The sequence below is a fragment of the Quercus robur genome, chromosome 4, assembly GCF_932294415.1.
Source record: "Quercus robur chromosome 4, dhQueRobu3.1, whole genome shotgun sequence".
NCBI lineage: Eukaryota > Viridiplantae > Streptophyta > Magnoliopsida > Fagales > Fagaceae > Quercus > Quercus robur.
Window position 1 is genome coordinate 60,693,511 of NC_065537.1, and position 19,054 is coordinate 60,712,564.

A 19,054-nucleotide genomic window follows, 5' to 3' on the forward strand; every position below is an offset into this window, starting at 1 on the left:
TCATAATGCCCATAGGTTTACTACTTCTCTCTCTAGGCTCCTTTAGGTCCATTTGCTTTCCTCAAGGCCCATTTATTTACTTTATGGGCCTATAATCCATTATTCTTGCCATTCGGGCTTAATGATTTTTTCTATTAATCCACTAACTCTACTTTGCCCATATTATTGGGCTTCTTCCTGCTACTGGGCTACCAAAACGAGCATCAACAATTTGCAATAAGACTGCCCTTCACATTATATATACATAGAAGCAAGTAGTCCTCATACTGGAAGGCCTATTTTAAATTTGATAGTAAGTTAAGCATTTGTTTGGGAGTTTGTAAAGGAATGAAAATAGAATGATTATAAAAGAATAGAAAGGAAATGAATGGAATGAAATTTATTCAAGTAAGGGAAATGAATGAAAAAGAAAGGAAAGTAATGGAATTGAAATAACTAACTTGTTTGGATCTTTTAAAATAAAGGAATAGAAAGGAATGGATGGTAAGTAACCATGTTTAGGATTAACTTAGAGGAAAATGAATGAAATAATTTAATGACAAAATTACTATTAGACTCTTATTTTAAAATAAATGGTTGAATATATAGGAGTATTTTTGAAGTTTTAGTAAAAAATTCATTAAATCTAATTTCATTCCCTCAAATTCCTCCAAATTGTAGGGGGAATGTAAATTTGAGGTTTAGAGGAGGAATATGTATTCCCTCCTATTCATTCCATTCACTCTCACTTAAAATCCCAAATAAGGGAATGAACTTTTCATTCACTCTATTAAAACTCCCAAATAAGGGAATATATTCTAAAATTATTCTTTTCATTAATTTCTATTCCATTCATTTCTCTCCTCCCAAACTAATTGTAATTTTCAACTTCTAACAGACATCTCTTTTCTTGTGTGTGTGTGTGTACACACACTATGTGAGACATTTTCTAAAATTTTATAACAAGTAGATGCATTGCACGAGCATAATCAATTTTAGTATCATTGGAAATAAATATTCTATATTGGATTTCTTATTGCTTTTGTTGTTAAATCGCCAATTATACCTTTCCATATATGGTTACCAGACACCTATGGAGAGGCACATTATAGTACTTGTATGCTTCTAGCTGGAATCTTATTAAAAATGGGAGCGTACTGATCAATATGGGCTGTTTATTTCTTTGTCTTCATATACTCATTATGGTATGGAAAACAAGTCAAAATGTACCATTAATGAATTTTCAATAGTGGATATATCTTGGTTAATTACATCACAAGATGTTTTTCCATACTTCTTCTCCATCCAAAGACCGTTATTATATATTGGTAGAGAAAAAAAACAAAGAGTAACTACCTTTTTCATAAACCACTCTTAACTCTGATCCCCTAATCTTTAATTTGCATTAATAAATGTACAACTATAAATTCCTTAACTAAAATTTGTAGTAGATTAATTTGCATAAGTAACTTAACCAAGTTTATAACAAGATAAAATACGTATGAAAATCAATGAATCAAACTTGAACATAACAGCTAAACTTAACTCAAAGCTCGAGTTTGATTCAAACTCAGTAACGATGTAAACTAAACAAAAATTTAAATAATTTAATCCTTGATTAGCCTCGATCACTTACATTACCAAATATCTCATCTTTTTTATTTTTATTTTTTTTTGGGTTTTAAATCCTGTAGTAATTTTTTTCCTGCCTAACCCTAACCTCTCTAAGGAAGAAAAAAAAGAAAAAAAAGAAAAAAGAAAAAGAGTGTTGTACAAAATCCCAAAGACACAAACAAGCACATGTTGTATAAGTACTTATATGAGCTGATGTGGTATAAGTACTTATATGAGCTGATGTTCAAATCACCGTAGATATTGTTTGTACAATGGTGATGGAGTTTGAGAAAATTGAGAATATAGGTTGCTCGCTCCCTGATGATGAGCTGTAGTTTCACACCGTTTCTTCTCTCTCTCTCTCTCTCTCTGACCCTCTCTTCTTCCCACATCAATGCTGTAATTCTCTTCTCCAATCCCACACATAAAAACTCTCTCTCTTTTTCTCTCTCTCTTGGTGTACAAGCACGGAGCACAAGCAACAACAAAAAACAACAAAGAAAGAAAGAAAGAAAGAAAGAAAGAAAGAAAATATATCTACATAGGCTTTAGGGGGAGAGGGGTAGACAATATATGCTATGAGGGTTTGGTTTTGCTCTCTCTCTGTCTGAAGAACCCAACTGACTGAATTCTCTCCTACCCTTTTCACAGCTCTGTCTCCTCTCTCCCTCTCTCTATTTTCTCTATCATCCATTGAAGCTCCATTGAAGCTATAGCTGCTTCAATGTAATTCCGTTAAGAGGTTTTTCAATACCATCATCAAGCTTGGAGCTTTTTAGGGGTTTGCCCACAAACCCATGTAGCTTTAGCTCTCAGGTTTGACAAATAATCATTGATTTTGCCTCCTGTATTGAATTTATGATTCTGGATTCTGTTGGATATTGGATATAGGTGGTGTTGCTGCAATTTTTGCTTTTGTAGAATGTTATGAATCTTTTGAAATATATGAGATATATGCTTACAATTTCATTGCTTGTTTGAGTATTAGGGTTTTTGAGGTGAAAAGGGTATTGATTTCTGGGTGTGTTTGTGTTCCTTAAGTGGTTTTAGGAATTGGGTGTCTGAGTTTAATGGTATATGTTTCTGGGTCGGACTTAGTTACTTCACTGATTATAAGATTGGGGCATTTGAGGTTGATTAGTGTATTAGTATCTGGGTTTGTGTTAATTGATTGAGATATGAGTCGTAGGGTGCGGCGGAAGGTGGCGAAAAAAGGTAAGGAGAAGATTGTTTTGCAGGGTTATCCTGATGTAGAAGATGATGTTTTGGATTTAGAGAGACAAGAGGATGTATATTGGACTAGCCTGCCTGATGATACAGTGCTTCAGTTGTTTTCTTGTCTGAATTATCGTGACCGGGCAAGCTTATCGTCTACCTGCAAGACATGGAGGCATCTAGGAATTTCTCCTTGTTTGTGGTACTCTTTGGATCTACGTGCACACAAATGTGATGCTGTTATGGCAGCTTCACTTGCTCTTAGATGTGTGAATCTTCAGAAGCTTAGGTTTCGTGGTGCAGAGTCTGCTGATGCGATAATACATCTTCAAGCTAGGAATTTGCGTGAAATAAGTGGTGATTACTGCAGGAAAATAACTGATGCGACACTTTCTGTGATTGTGGCTCGACATGAGGCACTTGAAAGCCTCCAGCTTGGGCCAGATTTCTGTGAAAGGATCAGTAGTGATGCTATAAAAGCAATAGCATTTTGTTGTTCTAAATTGAAAAAGCTTCGCCTTTCAGGAATTAGGGATGTTCACGGTGATGCCATTAATGCTTTGGCTAAGCATTGCCCAAATTTGACTGATATAGGGTTCATAGACTGTCTCAATGTTGATGAGATGGCTCTGGGAAATGTAGTATCAGTTCGTTTCCTCTCAGTTGCTGGGACTTCAAATATGAAGTGGGGTGTAGTTTCGCATCTTTGGCATAAGCTGCCAAACTTGACTGGGTTAGATGTTTCAAGAACCGATATTGGTCCAACTGCTGTTTCAAGATTATTATCATCATCACAGAGCTTGAAGGTTTTGTGTGCCTTGAATTGTCCGGTTCTTGAAGAAGATGCTAATTTGTCTGCCAATAAAAATAAAGGAAAATTGCTACTTGCCCTTTTTACTGAAATTTTCAAAGGAATAGCTTCTTTATTTGTCGATACAACGAACAAAGGGAAAAATGTGTTTTTGGATTGGAGGAATTCAAAGAATAAGGACAAAAACTTGGATGAAATCATGAATTGGCTAGAGTGGATCCTATCCCATACACTTTTGCGTATTGCTGAGAGCAATCAACACGGTTTGGATAATTTCTGGCTCAAGCAAGGTGCAGCACTGCTGCTCAGTTTAATGCAGAGCTCACAAGAGGATGTTCAAGAAAGGGCAGCTACTGGACTTGCAACATTTGTTGTCATTGATGATGAAAATGCCAGCATAGATAGTAAAAGGGCCGAAGCAGTCATGAATGATGGTGGCATATGCCTCCTTCTGGACTTAGCAAAATCTTGGCGGGAAGGGCTTCAGTCAGAGGCTGCAAAGGTAAATCTATTTATAAAATTATGAGCCATCTTATTTTTAATAGGTTTAATTCAGTTCTGATCTAAAAAGATGGGTTGGGTAGATTTCGATGAGATACACTTGATACAGTGTATACATAATCATTCTATGGTTATTTCATTATCTTACTACATTTTTGAGCTTGGTTGCTAGGTTAAGTTTTTATTCCTTCTTTCCCCTACATTTTTATTGTGTAGGCTATAGCAAATTTGTCTGTGAATGCGGAAGTTGCAAAAGCGGTTGCAGAAGAAGGAGGAATCAATATTCTTGCTGGTTTGGCAAGGTCCATGAATAGACTGGTTGCTGAAGAAGCTGCTGGAGGACTATGGAATCTTTCTGTTGGGGAAGAGCACAAGGTTTGATTTTTGGAATTCATTCTCTCATTTTATGGCATATACTCAAAATTTATAGTCCTAAATACATAAGAGTTCCTTATTAGGGTGCCATCGCTGAAGCTGGAGGAGTAAAAGCTTTAGTTGATCTTATATTCAAATGGTCCACTGGTGGTGAAGGAGTCCTGGTAGGTTCCTTTAATGTCATGCTTTCTTTTTGCCCCTTTTATGTCATTCTTGATTTTCTTCCATAAGATTGGAAGTTTCTGTTTCATGATGGCTTGGTTTACATCTGTATTTTTTCAGGAACGTGCAGCTGGTGCATTGGCAAATTTGGCAGCGGATGACAAGTGTAGCACAGAAGTTGCAGTAGCAGGCGGTGTACATGCTTTGGTTATGCTCGCTCGTAATTGCAAATTTGATGGAGTGCAAGAGCAGGTACTTTTTTCATTAGTAGGATAGAATATCCCAAACAAGCACATTGGCAATTCTCTAAGCAGTATATATCTGACTTGACAATCAAAGAACAGGATTTAAAGTAGCTTGCTTTCAATAAATCTAAGGGTTTATCATTTAGAATGATTTGGTAGCTTTCACTTATCAAAAAAAAAAAAAAAAAATGATTTCGTAGCTTTTCAATTTCATTTCCTTTAAAAATTTATTATAATTTTGGTCAGTAGAATGATTAGGTAGCTTTTGCCTGGTAAGCTGGGTCATCTGATTTTATCGCTTCCGTCAGTTTCGGTGATGCTTATAATTTATGGGATTCAAAGCTCTTGTCATGATGTCAGGAAAGTGTTGTTTTCTCATGTATGTAGACAAGGAAAAATACCTGCCCATCTCTTAGCAAAGCATGCTATTAGTATTGTTGACTTTATGGTGTGGATGGAAGAGAATCCTTGTTTCTTGGAACAAGCTCTCCATCATGATGTAATGTTTTGTTCTGTTTAATGAAAGTTTTCAAGTTCTCTATCAAAAAAAAAACATGATACAACTCTTCATGATATTTTTATGAATGATCAAAATCTTTTGAAAAGAAAGTAGGCCTCCAAATCTGGTCTCAGGACTCATGGATATGGTGGATTTTGTCTTTTAAACTTACCCCATAAAGTTTTAAGGTTGTGATGACCTGTGTCTCCCTCCAAACTAAGAATGTGCTACATTTTTTTTAATCAATATACCTCTTACCTAACTGGAATCAAAGAATTAGTAGATCTGTTTAACCCAAAATGGAAATTATGGTACTTGAAAACCGGTGTAGTCTGAGGCTCATGTGCAGTTCTATATTGAAATTTCATTTATGGTATACGTTTATAGTGGGCAGGTTACATCTTAGTGCAGTGAGGAGGTTTCTTTATTGATTGTTTTCAGTAGTCATAAGTTATACTATTGTCTTATTTCACTCATGTTTTGTAACCCATCTTCCTCATCCTATATGTATGACCATGTTTTCCTGTATTTTGATTTCTTTTGGGACTTGGCTATTGATTTATGCCTTGCTTGGGTAGAATGAGGTGGAGGTAACATCTTAAAATTGATGTTCGCTGTCATTGTAGTTATTGATATCTGATTTCATGTTTCAAATGGTTCTGTAATTTTATCTAGCATAATGGTCTTCCTTCAGTGAGATCCAATTGCTCTCTCTCTCTCTCTCTCTCTCTCTCCCTCTCCCTCTCCCTCCCTGCTCATGTTTGCATGTGGCTTTGTTGCAAATTAATTAACTGCCCTCCTGGTATATACCAGGCTGCTCGTGCCTTGGCTAATTTGGCTGCTCATGGAGATAGCAACAATAATAATGCTGCCGTTGGACAAGAGGCAGGTGCTCTTGAAGCACTTGTTCAGCTTACACGTTCTCCTAATGAAGGTGTCAGGTAGTTTTCAATTTCTTCTGAATTCATATTTCTTAGTTAAGCTTCTCTACAGTTTCTTAGCTGCATTTATTGGCGTCTATTTGATATGCTCTTGTAATCTATGATTAATAGCATCTTTGTTATAGCTAAGCTAATAGATTCATTCATCCATGGCTTCTAACTTATGTAATAATTATTGTTACATGTAGAAAGCTTCTTGACTAATGGCGATTCAGTTAATTGCCTGACTGAACAAGTTGGCACTACATATACTTCTAGCTGTTAAAACTTATCCCTTTGTGCTTAAAAGGAAAATAGAGGTGCTAGGGGGGTGGGGGGAGCTTGCTCCCATCTGATTTTTTGGACAAGCATTTTGTTTCATAATTGTCGATCTTTGAAGCTGCATTTTCATTGTCTTATTCATTAATTTATTTAAGGACTATGATTTCTGATGCAAAATGGAGAATGTACTGATCTTCATTTTTAAAATTTTAACAATTGAATCCACTGTAGCTGCCTTGATATGGAATTTGGATAACATAACCCCTTTCAGTCATCCAAAAGATGCTAAATAATCATGGATCTTACCAATTCATTGTTCAGTCTGTCTATGTTGATTAGCAATTATTGTCTATGTACCAATCCTCTTCAAATTTTATATCGATAACTTTATTGACTCAAACCTTTCTTATATGATTAAATCTACTTATATGCTATGTATGGTTTGCTTATGAGTTTTATCTGATCCCTTTATTTACTTGTCAAATAGGCAAGAAGCTGCTGGTGCATTGTGGAATTTATCATTTGATGACAGAAATCGAGAAGCAATTGCAGCAGCTGGTGGCGTTGAGGCCTTGGTATGATATTTACCTTGTTGAGTCCAAGTAGTTTTAGTTGTACTCCTACGTCGCCTTTTGCACAACTTCCTACAATAAGTAGTTCAAGAGGGAGTGCTTTATTTGATATGCTGTAGAAGGGGAGAATTCTTCAATGCCATATAGAAAGTGCTTCTTAATTAGCTGGTGCTCTCAGTAATATAGGAAAAAGAAGATGAAGCCCTTCACCTGCATAAGTAGTTTCTTGGTACCATTTTCAACTGGAAATACCATTTCTTTGAATATAAAGCATGTATAAGGTTCATGAACTACTTATCAAAAAAAAAAAAAAAAAAGGTTCATAAACTATAGGCTCCTGTTGTTGAAGTTGATATGTCAGAAATATGGAATTGTCGGCTGGACACCTTTTGAACTTTGATAGAAAGGTTTGATTTTGTCTGGGAATATGTGTTTCTTCTGTTTAGGTAGCAGCAGTCAAATTAAAGAAATAATCAAGTAGTATAATTTTGCCCTAGTCAAGGAGAATTCACATTTTCAGAGGGAGCACAGCCTTATAAAGTCTAAACATGTGTAATTGTGCATCAATATGCTTACTGTGTGTGATACTTAAGTTTTATTTTGATGCAATTTCTTTATTTCAGTCTTCTCAAACAATTAAGGAGCATGTTGTTTAAGGATAATTGATTAGTGTTTATTTCATTAAATGTTTTAATTTTTTACAATTATGTTCTTAAAACCCTTAATTTAATTTATGGATAGCACTATTCTGCTCTAGTTGAACCAAGAAAATATCTGAAATTTGGTTAAGTCAATGACAAGTTGACAACCATCCTTCAACTGAACCAGATTGCTGAACTAGATTGCAAGTCTTTAGGGCCTTCTTGTGTATGCATCCTGTACATGAGATATCTCCTTGATTCTATTAAAATTTCAAAATTTATAAAAAATCTCCTGTGATAATTTAGGTTACTCTTGCACAATCCTGTTCAAATGCCTCCTCGGGTCTTCAAGAGAGGGCTGCCGGTGCTCTCTGGGGATTGTCAGTGTCAGAAGCCAACAGGTATGTACTTGACTTCATAAATTTTCCTATAATTATCATCTCATTTGTGTTTTACATATATGATCTCTAGACAAGCTTTTAATGAATTTAGGAACCACACTAAATGTTCTGTTTGATGCACCTAAAAACTATGCTAATGCAAAACTGACACAGCATTTGTTGCATGACTAACTACAATCTTATCAGGGAGCAGGGACATTTAGAGCCACAAAATCACAAAGACGGATTGAGTGTAACCTAACGTAAAAAGTCTTGTTTGCAATAGCTACGTTATGGAATTAATATGCAACACAACTGTATACGTCTGAAACAAATTAAAAAACCTGGTCCTGTGCAGTGCCTATCTCTTTGTTCTTTCCCTCCATTTTGGCCTGAAGAGAGGAGCACAGTGCCTTACTTGAATGAGCTTTAAATGCTATGATTATTTTCTTGATACCTAATTTGTCTTTGCTGGAAAAATTGATGCAACCTACAGCTGTCAGTGGTTTGGAAACAAATCCTTGAGATTGCGTTTTGGTCAGATTAAAGGCAGTATAGTTTTGGTAGGGTGTGAATTCATTATATCAAGCCAACTTGGATCTGGTATATCATATACATTTTTTTTTTCTGAAGATGTATACCATATACAATTAACTTGAAAGTAATCAAAAAATTGGTTTGCTTACTTCTTGGTGCATATAAGTATGTGCTTGTGACACTATTTGTAAAAGACTGATTTGGTAGGATGTCCTTGTGTTAAGAATAAAACTTTAAAGCCGATAACTTGGGATATGACTTCTGCAATTGGACTAATATTTATATATATATTTGATAAGATTGGAATCATATTTAGCAGCCTAAATTCTGCCAAATACGTGTCATTTTTTCCTCTCTTAATGGTCCTAGACAAAGGCAAAATGCATTGGTTTTTCTATTTCAGAAACTTCAAGATTTTATCCTGATTTGCATCAATTTCCTTGGTTATACACATTATAGCTTTTATACAGAAAGCACAGTCAAACCACAGCTCAGGAATTTTTAAATTGTTTCTTTTACCTTTTTAAACAGTAGCACCACTGCAGTTGGGCTGGAGTTCCTAAGTTGGTCATACCAATTGAAAGAACAGTAGTTTATGTTGTATTCAGTAATGGATTAAGTTGAGAAAGTAAAATGATATTCTTTATCCCATATGCAGCTTTTTCACAAGGCATTTCTCTCCAATCTCTGGGACTTCTTCTCATCCTTAGAGGCTGTTATGAGGAATTTTGTATAAGCTATGCTGGTAGTTTGGTCATCTTGTATTTAGTGCCTAATGTGTAACTAACTGATGAGTAATAGGGTTAATTATTTTTAACCCTAAACCAATCTTTGGTTGACATGGTATTAGAGCCTAATGTAAACTGTAAACCCACCACTGGAGATCATTACTGACAACCCATACACAACAATCAACCATCGCCGACTACCCAGCCTCCACAATTGACCACTGCTGACCATAGTATATCACTAGTGACCACCCATAAACCATGCTCAATCACTGCAGACCATAACCGACCACTGCTGATCATGTATAAAACATCCTCAACCACCACTCACCACCGATCAATCTTAGTTGATCACCACAACCACCGCCTGAACCATCATTGCAGCTATCCCCCTCTCCTGCCGACAAAGTCGAGCCCGTACTTCCAACTCTATTGATTGGCTGTTTTGGCCTTTCCCTTTACTTTGCCGGCTGTTGCAACCTTTATCTTTTGTTGTTTTCAGTTGTGGCACACTGTTTCACCCCTATGGGTTAATTAATTTCTCTTAAGTGTAGTCCAGAATTCCTTTTAGGTAAGATTGCATATTTATTCTTAATCTATGTTCTATCAATACTAAGGTGATATATCTCGCTTGGTATTTGTTAGTGTTGCTATTGGACGTGAAGGTGGTGTAGCACCTCTAATTGCATTGGCACGCTCTGAATCTGAGGTAAGCATTTCCTCTTCTTAGTCACCAATGTCCCTACAACAATATAATGTTCAACCTTTGTTTTAAGAATAAGTATGGCATAAATTGATGGTCTATTTTTTTTTTCCTTTTCAGGATGTCCATGAAACTGCTGCAGGAGCTCTTTGGAATCTTGCTTTTAATCCTGGTAATGCTCTCCGTATTGTGGAGGAAGGAGGAGTTCCTGCCTTAGTTCATCTTTGTTCTTCTTCACAATCAAAAATGGCACGATTCATGGCTGCATTAGCCTTGGCATACATGTTTGATGGGAGGTATTCATTTTATCCCTGTGACAGATATGATGCATGTTCATAATTCTCATTCTTTATCTTTGTCAGCTTCTTTTAGATAGGCCTGTTTTTTTTTTTCCTATCTCTTTTAGTGTTCTCTCCATTTTTAACTTCATAGTTTTTTCTTCTGATGAAATACTCTGTGTATCTTGGTCTATTTCTTTATTAGAAAACAAGGATTGGCTTTGGAATTGCAATTTACCAATATAAAAGCCAATTTACAGCACCAATGCACTGATATTATTATGGTTATTTCTGTTTTTTCTTTTTACCTTTTGAGTGGATATTGGAGAAATTTAAGTAGAGGGAGATAATGACAAAATGATTGTTGAGTAGAACTTAGGTCTAATCTAGGAGAAGGATTTAAGAAGAAATTCCAGTAACAAACAAGATTAAATAATAAAATAATAATAGAATTGAAGTTGGAACTATCAAATATCAATTTCTAGTCCCAAAGAATTAAAAAAATATTCAAATATGAAATTTCATGAAACAAATACGAAAAGGCTTTCTACAATGACTCAAAAGAGGCTATTTATAATAGCCTTTAGCAACCGTAGAATCTTAGCCCTTCATCTTACATAACAATCCAACTTCATTAACTTGCATGTATATTAATTCTAATTTTTGTTGTACTTTCTGCAGAATGGATGAATATGCTCTGGTAGGAACTTCATCAGAAAGCACTTCAAAGAGTGTGAGTTTAGATGGTGCTAGAAGGATGGCTTTGAAGCACATTGAAGCCTTTGTCCTTACGTTTTCTGATCCACATGCATTTGCTGCTGCTGCTGCATCATCAGCCCCTGCAGCATTGTCGCAAGTAACAGAAGGAGCTCGTATTCAAGAAGCAGGGCATTTGAGATGCAGGTTTCCCTTCTCTCTCTCTCTCTCTCTCTAGTGATATCGCAAATTGTGGTTTCAATCCTGCCCTTCAATGATTAACTTAAGCTTCTTCAAAAGTCAATTTAAGGTCATATGCCCTTATATACCACCTCATGTTCTTGGATTTGGCTGCACTGACTTTTCAACCAATTCCACTCTGAACCAGTTTGATTTTCAACCACACCCCCCCCACCCCCCCCCCCCAAAAAAAAAACCCCACCCTCCCAAAAAAAAGAAAAAAGAAATGAAACTTCAAACCTGTTCATTATGTTCTTACCCATTTTTCTTATGTTTTTTGTTTTTTCTTCTACATCTCGAGATGTTTACTCATCACTCATCCATATCATGGTTGTTTGTTATATTACTTTTATGTATAGAATTTTTTTTTTTTTTTTGGGTGATGTATTAGTTGTTTTTCTGTTACATATTAGGAACTAGCTGTAATGGTTTAAATAATGTGGGATAAAATTCAAAATACTACCTTTTTTTTTTTTTTTTTTTTAAAGAGATTGACCTCTTGAATATCTCTAGTTTGTTGGTCCTTCCTATTTCTTTAAATTATTTTTGAAACTTCATCAGTTGATGTTTGTTTATAGACCCATTTGCTGATCTTATTTCTGTAAACTCCAGTCGGAAGGTCATTTTGTGAACTAACATTACTGTTGTTAGAAAGTCTGCCTTGCTGTGCTCTCTATCTCTCTCTCCCCCCGTCCCCATGTGTGAGTCATTCTTATAATTTTCTGCTCACCAAAATTGGAAGGTAGATTGCCTGTCAACCACCTCTCCCAAACCTGCAGAAGCAAGAGCCTAATGCACAGAATACAGCCTCTTATAATTTTCTTTTCTTCACCTGATTTTTTGACCTTGATTTCATATTCCTCAGTGGGGCTGAAATTGGGAGATTTGTTGCCATGCTACGAAATCCATCATCTATACTCAAGGCATGTGCTGCATTTGCTCTTCTACAGGTAATTGTAGACACTGACTCTCTCTCTCTCCTTACAGTGCCATATCCAATGTCTTCATAGTAAACTATTTTGTTATTTTCTTTAATATTTGATAAAACATTTTCTTTTGGATGCAAATTCGATAAACATTGTTAAACTTATTAAAAGAAACTCCTTTTTGTCATATTTTAATTTCAGTTTACTATTCCTGGTGGCCGGCATGCTATGCACCATGCGAGCCTTATGCAGAATGCTGGAGCAGCACGAGTTCTGCGTGCTGCTGCTGCTGCAGCCACTGCCCCACTTGAAGCAAAAATATTTGCAAGAATTGTACTTCGCAACCTTGAGCATCACCACATGGAACCATCACTTTGAAGACTAATTCAGCTGTCAAATCACAATCAGGCTGGAAGCAATTTCGTATTTAGTTATGGAGGTTCCATGTATGGCTATGCCAATTTCATATTTACTTATGGAGGTTCCATGTATCGACAGCCATATAACGCAACACAAACACATTCTACTCTCTGTAAGCTCTATGTAAAAGAACCATACCATGTACTGTAGAAATGTGTTTAGTCTTTTTCCTTTCAGGCCCCATTCTTAGGCATTTAAAGTTGGTTTATTTAGGTTTGAGTGAGGTTTTTTTTTTACCCCTTTTGTAACAAATCTTATTAAAGGTACTTTAGGTTGGGGATGGATCTAAGAACCATTACCTTGTCATATATATATTTTTTGTCTGTATTCTCTGTGACAAAATCATCCATATATCATATTATTTAAGAGCTGCTTTTAGACTTGCTAAGGCTTGGCTCATTTTACATAATCAATTTGGTGAGAATGGCATTTATGTTAATTGTTTTTATTTTGTTGGTGTACATCATTGAATCAATGGGCTGAGTCTGAGAGTGATTTTATATTAAGTTGTTTTAGAAGATCAAGTTACATTCAAGATGTAATGTTTTCCATCATCACTCACATATTAGGTTTGTTACAGTGTGGGATCATAGAGGTTATAACTTATAACTAATAAGCAAACCACAGGGCAATGTGATTTGTAATTTTGATATGCACATTTGTTTCTCTAGAAGGCCGCATGGTGGTGAAAAAACCCACTAGAGGTCATTTTTTCATTGTATTCACCACATTTCTCCAAGTCACTGATATACCTTGAAGGATAAGTCTTTCATGCGAATTCCTTAAAAGGGTTAGAAGATATGGCAATCGAAGCCCTCATATAGTAGTGCTTCACAGCTGATGATAAGCCTTGAGAAGTCGAGCACAACTGAGTTAAGTCAGTGGTAAAGTCACCATTCTAGCTTGCATGATGGTCTTCATGAAAATGTCTCTAAAGTGAGTGTGGTTGCACTTTGTGGCTGGCTATAAGCTCCAAAAAGATAAAGAATTGTAACATGTTCAAATGGGTTACTAGTGACAACAAGAAAGTTGCTTGCTTTCTTAACAATTGGGACAAAGGAGGAGCTAAAGAGGAGCAAAGCCACATGATGTCACTCAAATTACTCTTCAAAAAGAAAGGAAGAGTGGAAAAGATAAAAGAAAGAAATTACTAATTCTCTTTCTTAAGAATTAGGACAAAGGGGAAGCTAAAGAAGAGCAATGCCGCATGATGTCACTCAAATTACTCACCAAAAAGTAAGGAAGAGTGGAAAAGATTAAAGAAAGAATTCACTGATTCTAGTCTATAGGTGATGTTGAAAAACAGAGTTTCCCTTTGTACTTCCATTGGGAAAAAAAGGTTTGTAAGGTATGCTTTATTCCGTGGTTAGTTGCACTAATAGACTACACTTTAATAATCTTGCAAGAAAAATTGTAACTTTTCAGTGAAACATTATTGACATACTTTATCCTTTTGGATTGTGAGTTATCTAGGTAAATTATATATATATATATATATATATATATATCATTTTGTCTTGATTATAAGAACTCATTAATCATGGTAAAAAATTCCATTATTTTAACCATGCACAATACACTCCAATAATGCAATACAAGTAGAGAAGAATCTTTCATGTTACGGACATGACAAGTCCAATTGAATGATGATACCAACAAACAATTATGAATTACGATACAACTTAGTAAGTGTTGGAAACATTTTGCAATTATTTATTTTATTTATTTTTTGTCTCTCGCCTTTTCTCTTGAAGACCAAAAAGAAAAAAAGAAATTTTGAAGACTAAATTACAAATTTGACACAATATGATCGGGGACGCTTTCATTTGATATCATTTTCAATTTCATCCTCCTATTTATCTAAGTAAATATACGGGCTAGCTGCTCAAAAGTCAAACCATTTATATCCCCCCCCCCCCCCCTCATTTTCTTCTTCTTCTCTCTCTCCAACCACAAATTCCCTTGAAAGGAAAAGCCTGAGTTTAAGAAGCCTTTTGTATCTTAATGCAGATGTCTAATTTATTCGGAGCTATTAGAGTGAGTTCCAGTGCACAAGATCCATTGCAATGATAACACATGGCTAAAAGTTGACATGTGTCACTATTACAACAGGTCCAGTGCTCTAAAGCATTGAACTTAAGCCAAGCACTCTACCCTAGAAACCTAACTTAAGCCTTCATCAACCCACCTAAACTATCAACTCAACCAAATACCCACTTCAAAATAGATTTTGTATAATCATTCTCAAACATCCATAAGCAATCAAATTAAACAAACGATTTAAAAAAAAAAAAAAAAAAAAAGGCTCATGCCCCTGCTACCATGGGAAAATCTAGAGTCAAATACCCATGACTCATCCACTCTCAAATCAAAGCCTCATTAACCATCAATACCTCAAGCCACTAGCCACCCATAAAAAGCACCCAAGACCCACATGCAAAGTTAGAACTTGCTACCCGTTTCTCAAACTCCTAAACTGGCTCACATCACAACCCTAAACTCAGATCATTATCAAACAAGTCCCTGATCATCCTAAATTAGACGTTGGCTGAAAATTGATGAAATGACCATTCCTAGGCAACCGCTATCAAATTTAGTGTGAGACCTAACATCGTGTTTGGTTAGAGGTGTTTTAGGGAGGGTGGAAAATAGGAGAGGAAAATGAAGAGAGAAAATGTCACTTTCTTATATTTGGTAGGGAAGAATATAGGGTGGAAGGAAAATGGAGTTCGAATAGTTTTCCTCTTGGGGCCACAAATCTTTCTCCAAAATGGAGAGAACTTGAAGGAGATAAAATATCAAGATTAACCCAACTTTTCCATCCTCCCTAATAGTAATAAAGGCATAATGGTAAATTAATTATCTTTCCTTCTACTTTTCTAGCCTCTTTACCAAACACATATGGTAAAAAACATAAGTATTTTCTATCTCCCAACCAAACAGAGCCTAAATTCTACCTCTGTCTAAACACCCCCCCCCCCCCCAACACCATAATCTCATCATGCACCACAACCTAAGGAGTTGGGTAAGAGGAAAAAAAAACATAATTTCATATTTGAATTTTTTTCTTTATTTTTTAATTGCTAACATAGATTGAGCAAGATCCAAAACATAGTTTTAAATAGAAAAATTACATTGCCTTAAACTTACTTGTCACACAGTCACATCCCTAACGGAGATAGACGGGAGGATTACTTTAAAAATGTTATCAAACTGGAGAGTAAAAAATGAAAATGTTCAAACATGAGGGACTAAATGAAAACCCCCAAAACATAAATGGTCAAAAGTGTAATTTAATCATAATAAATATACACGTGTGAAGACAGCACTCAATTAATCCACCATGCGCAGCAATGGTTGATCCTTAGAGAACCCAATCAGTTCCAAAAAGAAATGCTAGATTGATGAGAGCCAGTTAAATGGTGAAGTTTCTATTATCACCACCTGTCTCAATGTTTCATCCTCCAAGTAAGGAACTATATACGTTTTCATATCACTTGTAGAAATCTCCAAATGGCCCCCAGAAACGTTTATGAATTTAACTTTACCAGCTTCATCCAAGATTTTCAAACCAATCCAGTCTTTAGTATAGAGTAGAGTTTGCAGGGAATAAAATATGCTAAAAAAATTAAAAGCAATCATTAATTAATATATGGTGGAGATATAAACAACTAATGAGTTATTTTTGAACAATTTGAAGATTCTTCAATTGTGTAAATCTTGCATGTGTTACTCTTGCAAAGAGTAAGGCTTCATATAGAATAAAATGGCGAAATAGAATGCACGCGATTGACTGATTCTAACTAGTTTGTTGAGGATTCATAGCCAATTCCAAATTTTAGGATTATTTTTTGAGAAGGATTAAAGATTGTTTGTAGTGACCCAAAAGGGGGTCTTACAATCCATGGAATCCCACATCACTTAGGGAAGCACATGGGGATGTGCTTATAAGGAGTGATCTTCCTCTAATGTGTAGAGGTCTTTTCCCCCCACTGCTGTGTGCTTTGAGAGAGAACAAAACCGTGAGAGTCATGAGCCCCAAAGCAGACAATATCTACACAGTTGGGGCGGGACCATTACAGATGGTATCAGAGCCATGCCCTAGCCGAAAGTGTGGGTTTGACACGTGAGGACACGTGTGCAAAAAAGTAATAACAATAAATTGCAGTTTGTTACTGACTGTTATTAGTGAGCAAAAAAGTAATTCTAGTGGTAGGCTTAAATTAGAAGTAGCACTTCTCTTTTTAATAATAATAATAATAATAATAATAATAATAATAAAAGTCCTCCCCAGAAGCAAAGCATAAAGAAGAAATATTTCTTACAAGAAGGTAAAATCATGACATGCAAAGATGGTTTACCTCTTGTGCAGGCAAAATAGGATCAAAGGCCCCATTTGGGTGATACCTGAACCAGGAGGTCTCTTTAGGAACCAAAACGATATCCTGCTCAAACTGATAATGCATGCAAAGAAAGAGAAGAGCACCACCAAACATCTGTGAACAATTGCAACTTGCATCCTCTCTAAGTGGACTAGAAAAAATTACAGATACAGCTTATAACTGGCCCATATTCCATATTAAGAAGTAGGAAGAAGCTAATCTTAGGGTGTTTTTGGATATCACTTATTTTGTTAAACTGAAAAATTATTGCTGAAAGTACTTGTACGGCACCAAGGTACCCAGATCCATTTGGGCCTTGAATTCTGGCCCAGCAACATGGCCTATAGCCATAATCTCTTTCTACCCAAAACCCTAGCTTGAACCCACACAAATTGCAGGCCCAAATTTTGCCACCTGACCCTAGCTCAGCAAATTATTCCCAAACACTAGAGAAAGAATAATGTCCAAACCCACTATCCATAACATGCCCGGCATTGCCCAGGAAACGCCGTTGCCGGGCATGCCTGCTGGAGCTAGAACCAAGTTTCAAGGCCACTTTCATCACATTCCACTCCCACCTAACCATCCACTTACAACTGATGATATTGGACCTTCAATTGCACTAACTATGGTAGTAATCATGATTTCTCCACTAATCCAGAGCTATAAATATGAGAAGTTGGGGAAAGGAAATGATTGTTGAAAGGTTCTCAAGAAAATAGAGAGTAGAGAAAAAGAGTGATTCAGGAAGAGAGAGAGAGAGGAGCAGCTTAGTTGAGTCTCTATACTGAGAACAACCCGAAGTAGGAAATCTTAAACCCACATTACAAATGAGTTGTGAGCCCAAGTGAGGTTAGGCCCAATAGTTTCACTTCCGACACACACAATTGGCCCCTACCGTGGGGCTATCCTACGAAGCTGTGGTTCGACTGAGACTCACGCATGGGAAAATGTCTGAAGGACGTTCGGGAGAACACGTTGAGAGCAGATCTGTGGGGTCTTCTCGGGACTCCACATGGCGGGAGAGAAGACAGAAAAGACGTGAGAATAAGGAGCGCGAGCGAAGAGAGGAAGAGTCTGGCCTTGAGGAGGGGTCAGACCAAACTCACCGAACAATGTCAGGTGCCTTAGGGCATGGGCAATTTGATGAGAGGAGCAATTGCGCAGACTAGTGAGAGATTTGGAGTTGGAGGCAAGAGGTTGGCGCCAGAGAAGGGACCGAGATAATCGAGAAAGGAGGGATGGTAGCATAGGAAATCAAGGTGAGGAGGGATCCAGCCGGTCCGGTTCCCGTCAACGTTGGGATCGTTCCCTTTCCCGAGAATCATGTCGACACAAGAACTACTCCCATTCTCGAGAGTTGCATTAATGTCGGGCCCGTTCACATTCATGCGGATATGTCGACTGAGGTTCGGATTCCCCGGAGGAGTGACAGCCCTACAACGCCGCTATGGATGCTATGAGCCGAGCCTTACGAAAAGCCACTCGGTTGCCGTTCTCAAACGAAATTGAATGGGCCCCTATGCTGAGTAGATTTACACAGCTGCCATTCAACTCCTACGATGGGAAAATGGACCCAGTAAAGCATGTCAGTCATTATATCCACATGATGTCTTTGCACACACACAACGATGCGCTGATGTTTAAGGTGTTTCCCTCAAGTCTCAGTCCTACGGCGTTGAGATGGTTTAATGGGTTGCGAAAAGGTTCCATTCACAATTTTGCCGAGCTGATCCAGGAATTTGGTGCTCGATTTGTGACATGCAGTCGGGTGCCACAACCAGTGGACGCATTACTATCCATAAAGATGAGGGTTGGTGAAACTCTTCAAAGTTATGCCGGCCGGTATTGGGAGCTATACATCGAAATTGGTGGGGGTAACGAGAAGATTGCAACAAACACTTTCAGAATGGGGCTGCCCGAGGACTCTGAAATACGAGAGTCGTTG

General features: G+C 36.8%; 2 protein-coding genes across 2 annotated transcripts in view; one reads left to right on the forward strand and one right to left on the reverse strand.

The window, feature by feature from the left end:
* Positions 1-1,843: 1,843 nt before the first annotated feature.
* On the forward strand, positions 1,844-13,133 carry LOC126723205 (protein ARABIDILLO 1-like). The gene is made up of 12 exons (XM_050426516.1): positions 1,844-4,121; positions 4,337-4,495; positions 4,579-4,659; positions 4,778-4,909; positions 6,215-6,342; positions 7,091-7,178; positions 8,123-8,217; positions 10,107-10,170; positions 10,285-10,460; positions 11,124-11,345; positions 12,244-12,328; positions 12,506-13,133. Exons 1-12 carry the CDS (start codon positions 2,772-2,774, stop codon positions 12,680-12,682), a joined length of 2,757 nt encoding a protein of 918 aa, XP_050282473.1. The 5' UTR covers positions 1,844-2,771; the 3' UTR covers positions 12,683-13,133.
* Positions 13,134-15,817: 2,684 nt separating this feature from the next.
* The window catches only part of LOC126723207 (uncharacterized), a 66,858-nt gene continuing 63,621 nt past the window's right edge, over positions 15,818-19,054 (reverse strand). The window contains exon 13 of the mRNA XM_050426519.1: positions 15,818-16,168. Coding sequence (XP_050282476.1) covers positions 16,121-16,168 — 48 coding nt within the window. The 3' untranslated portion in view covers positions 15,818-16,120. The remainder of the gene's footprint in view (positions 16,169-19,054) is intronic.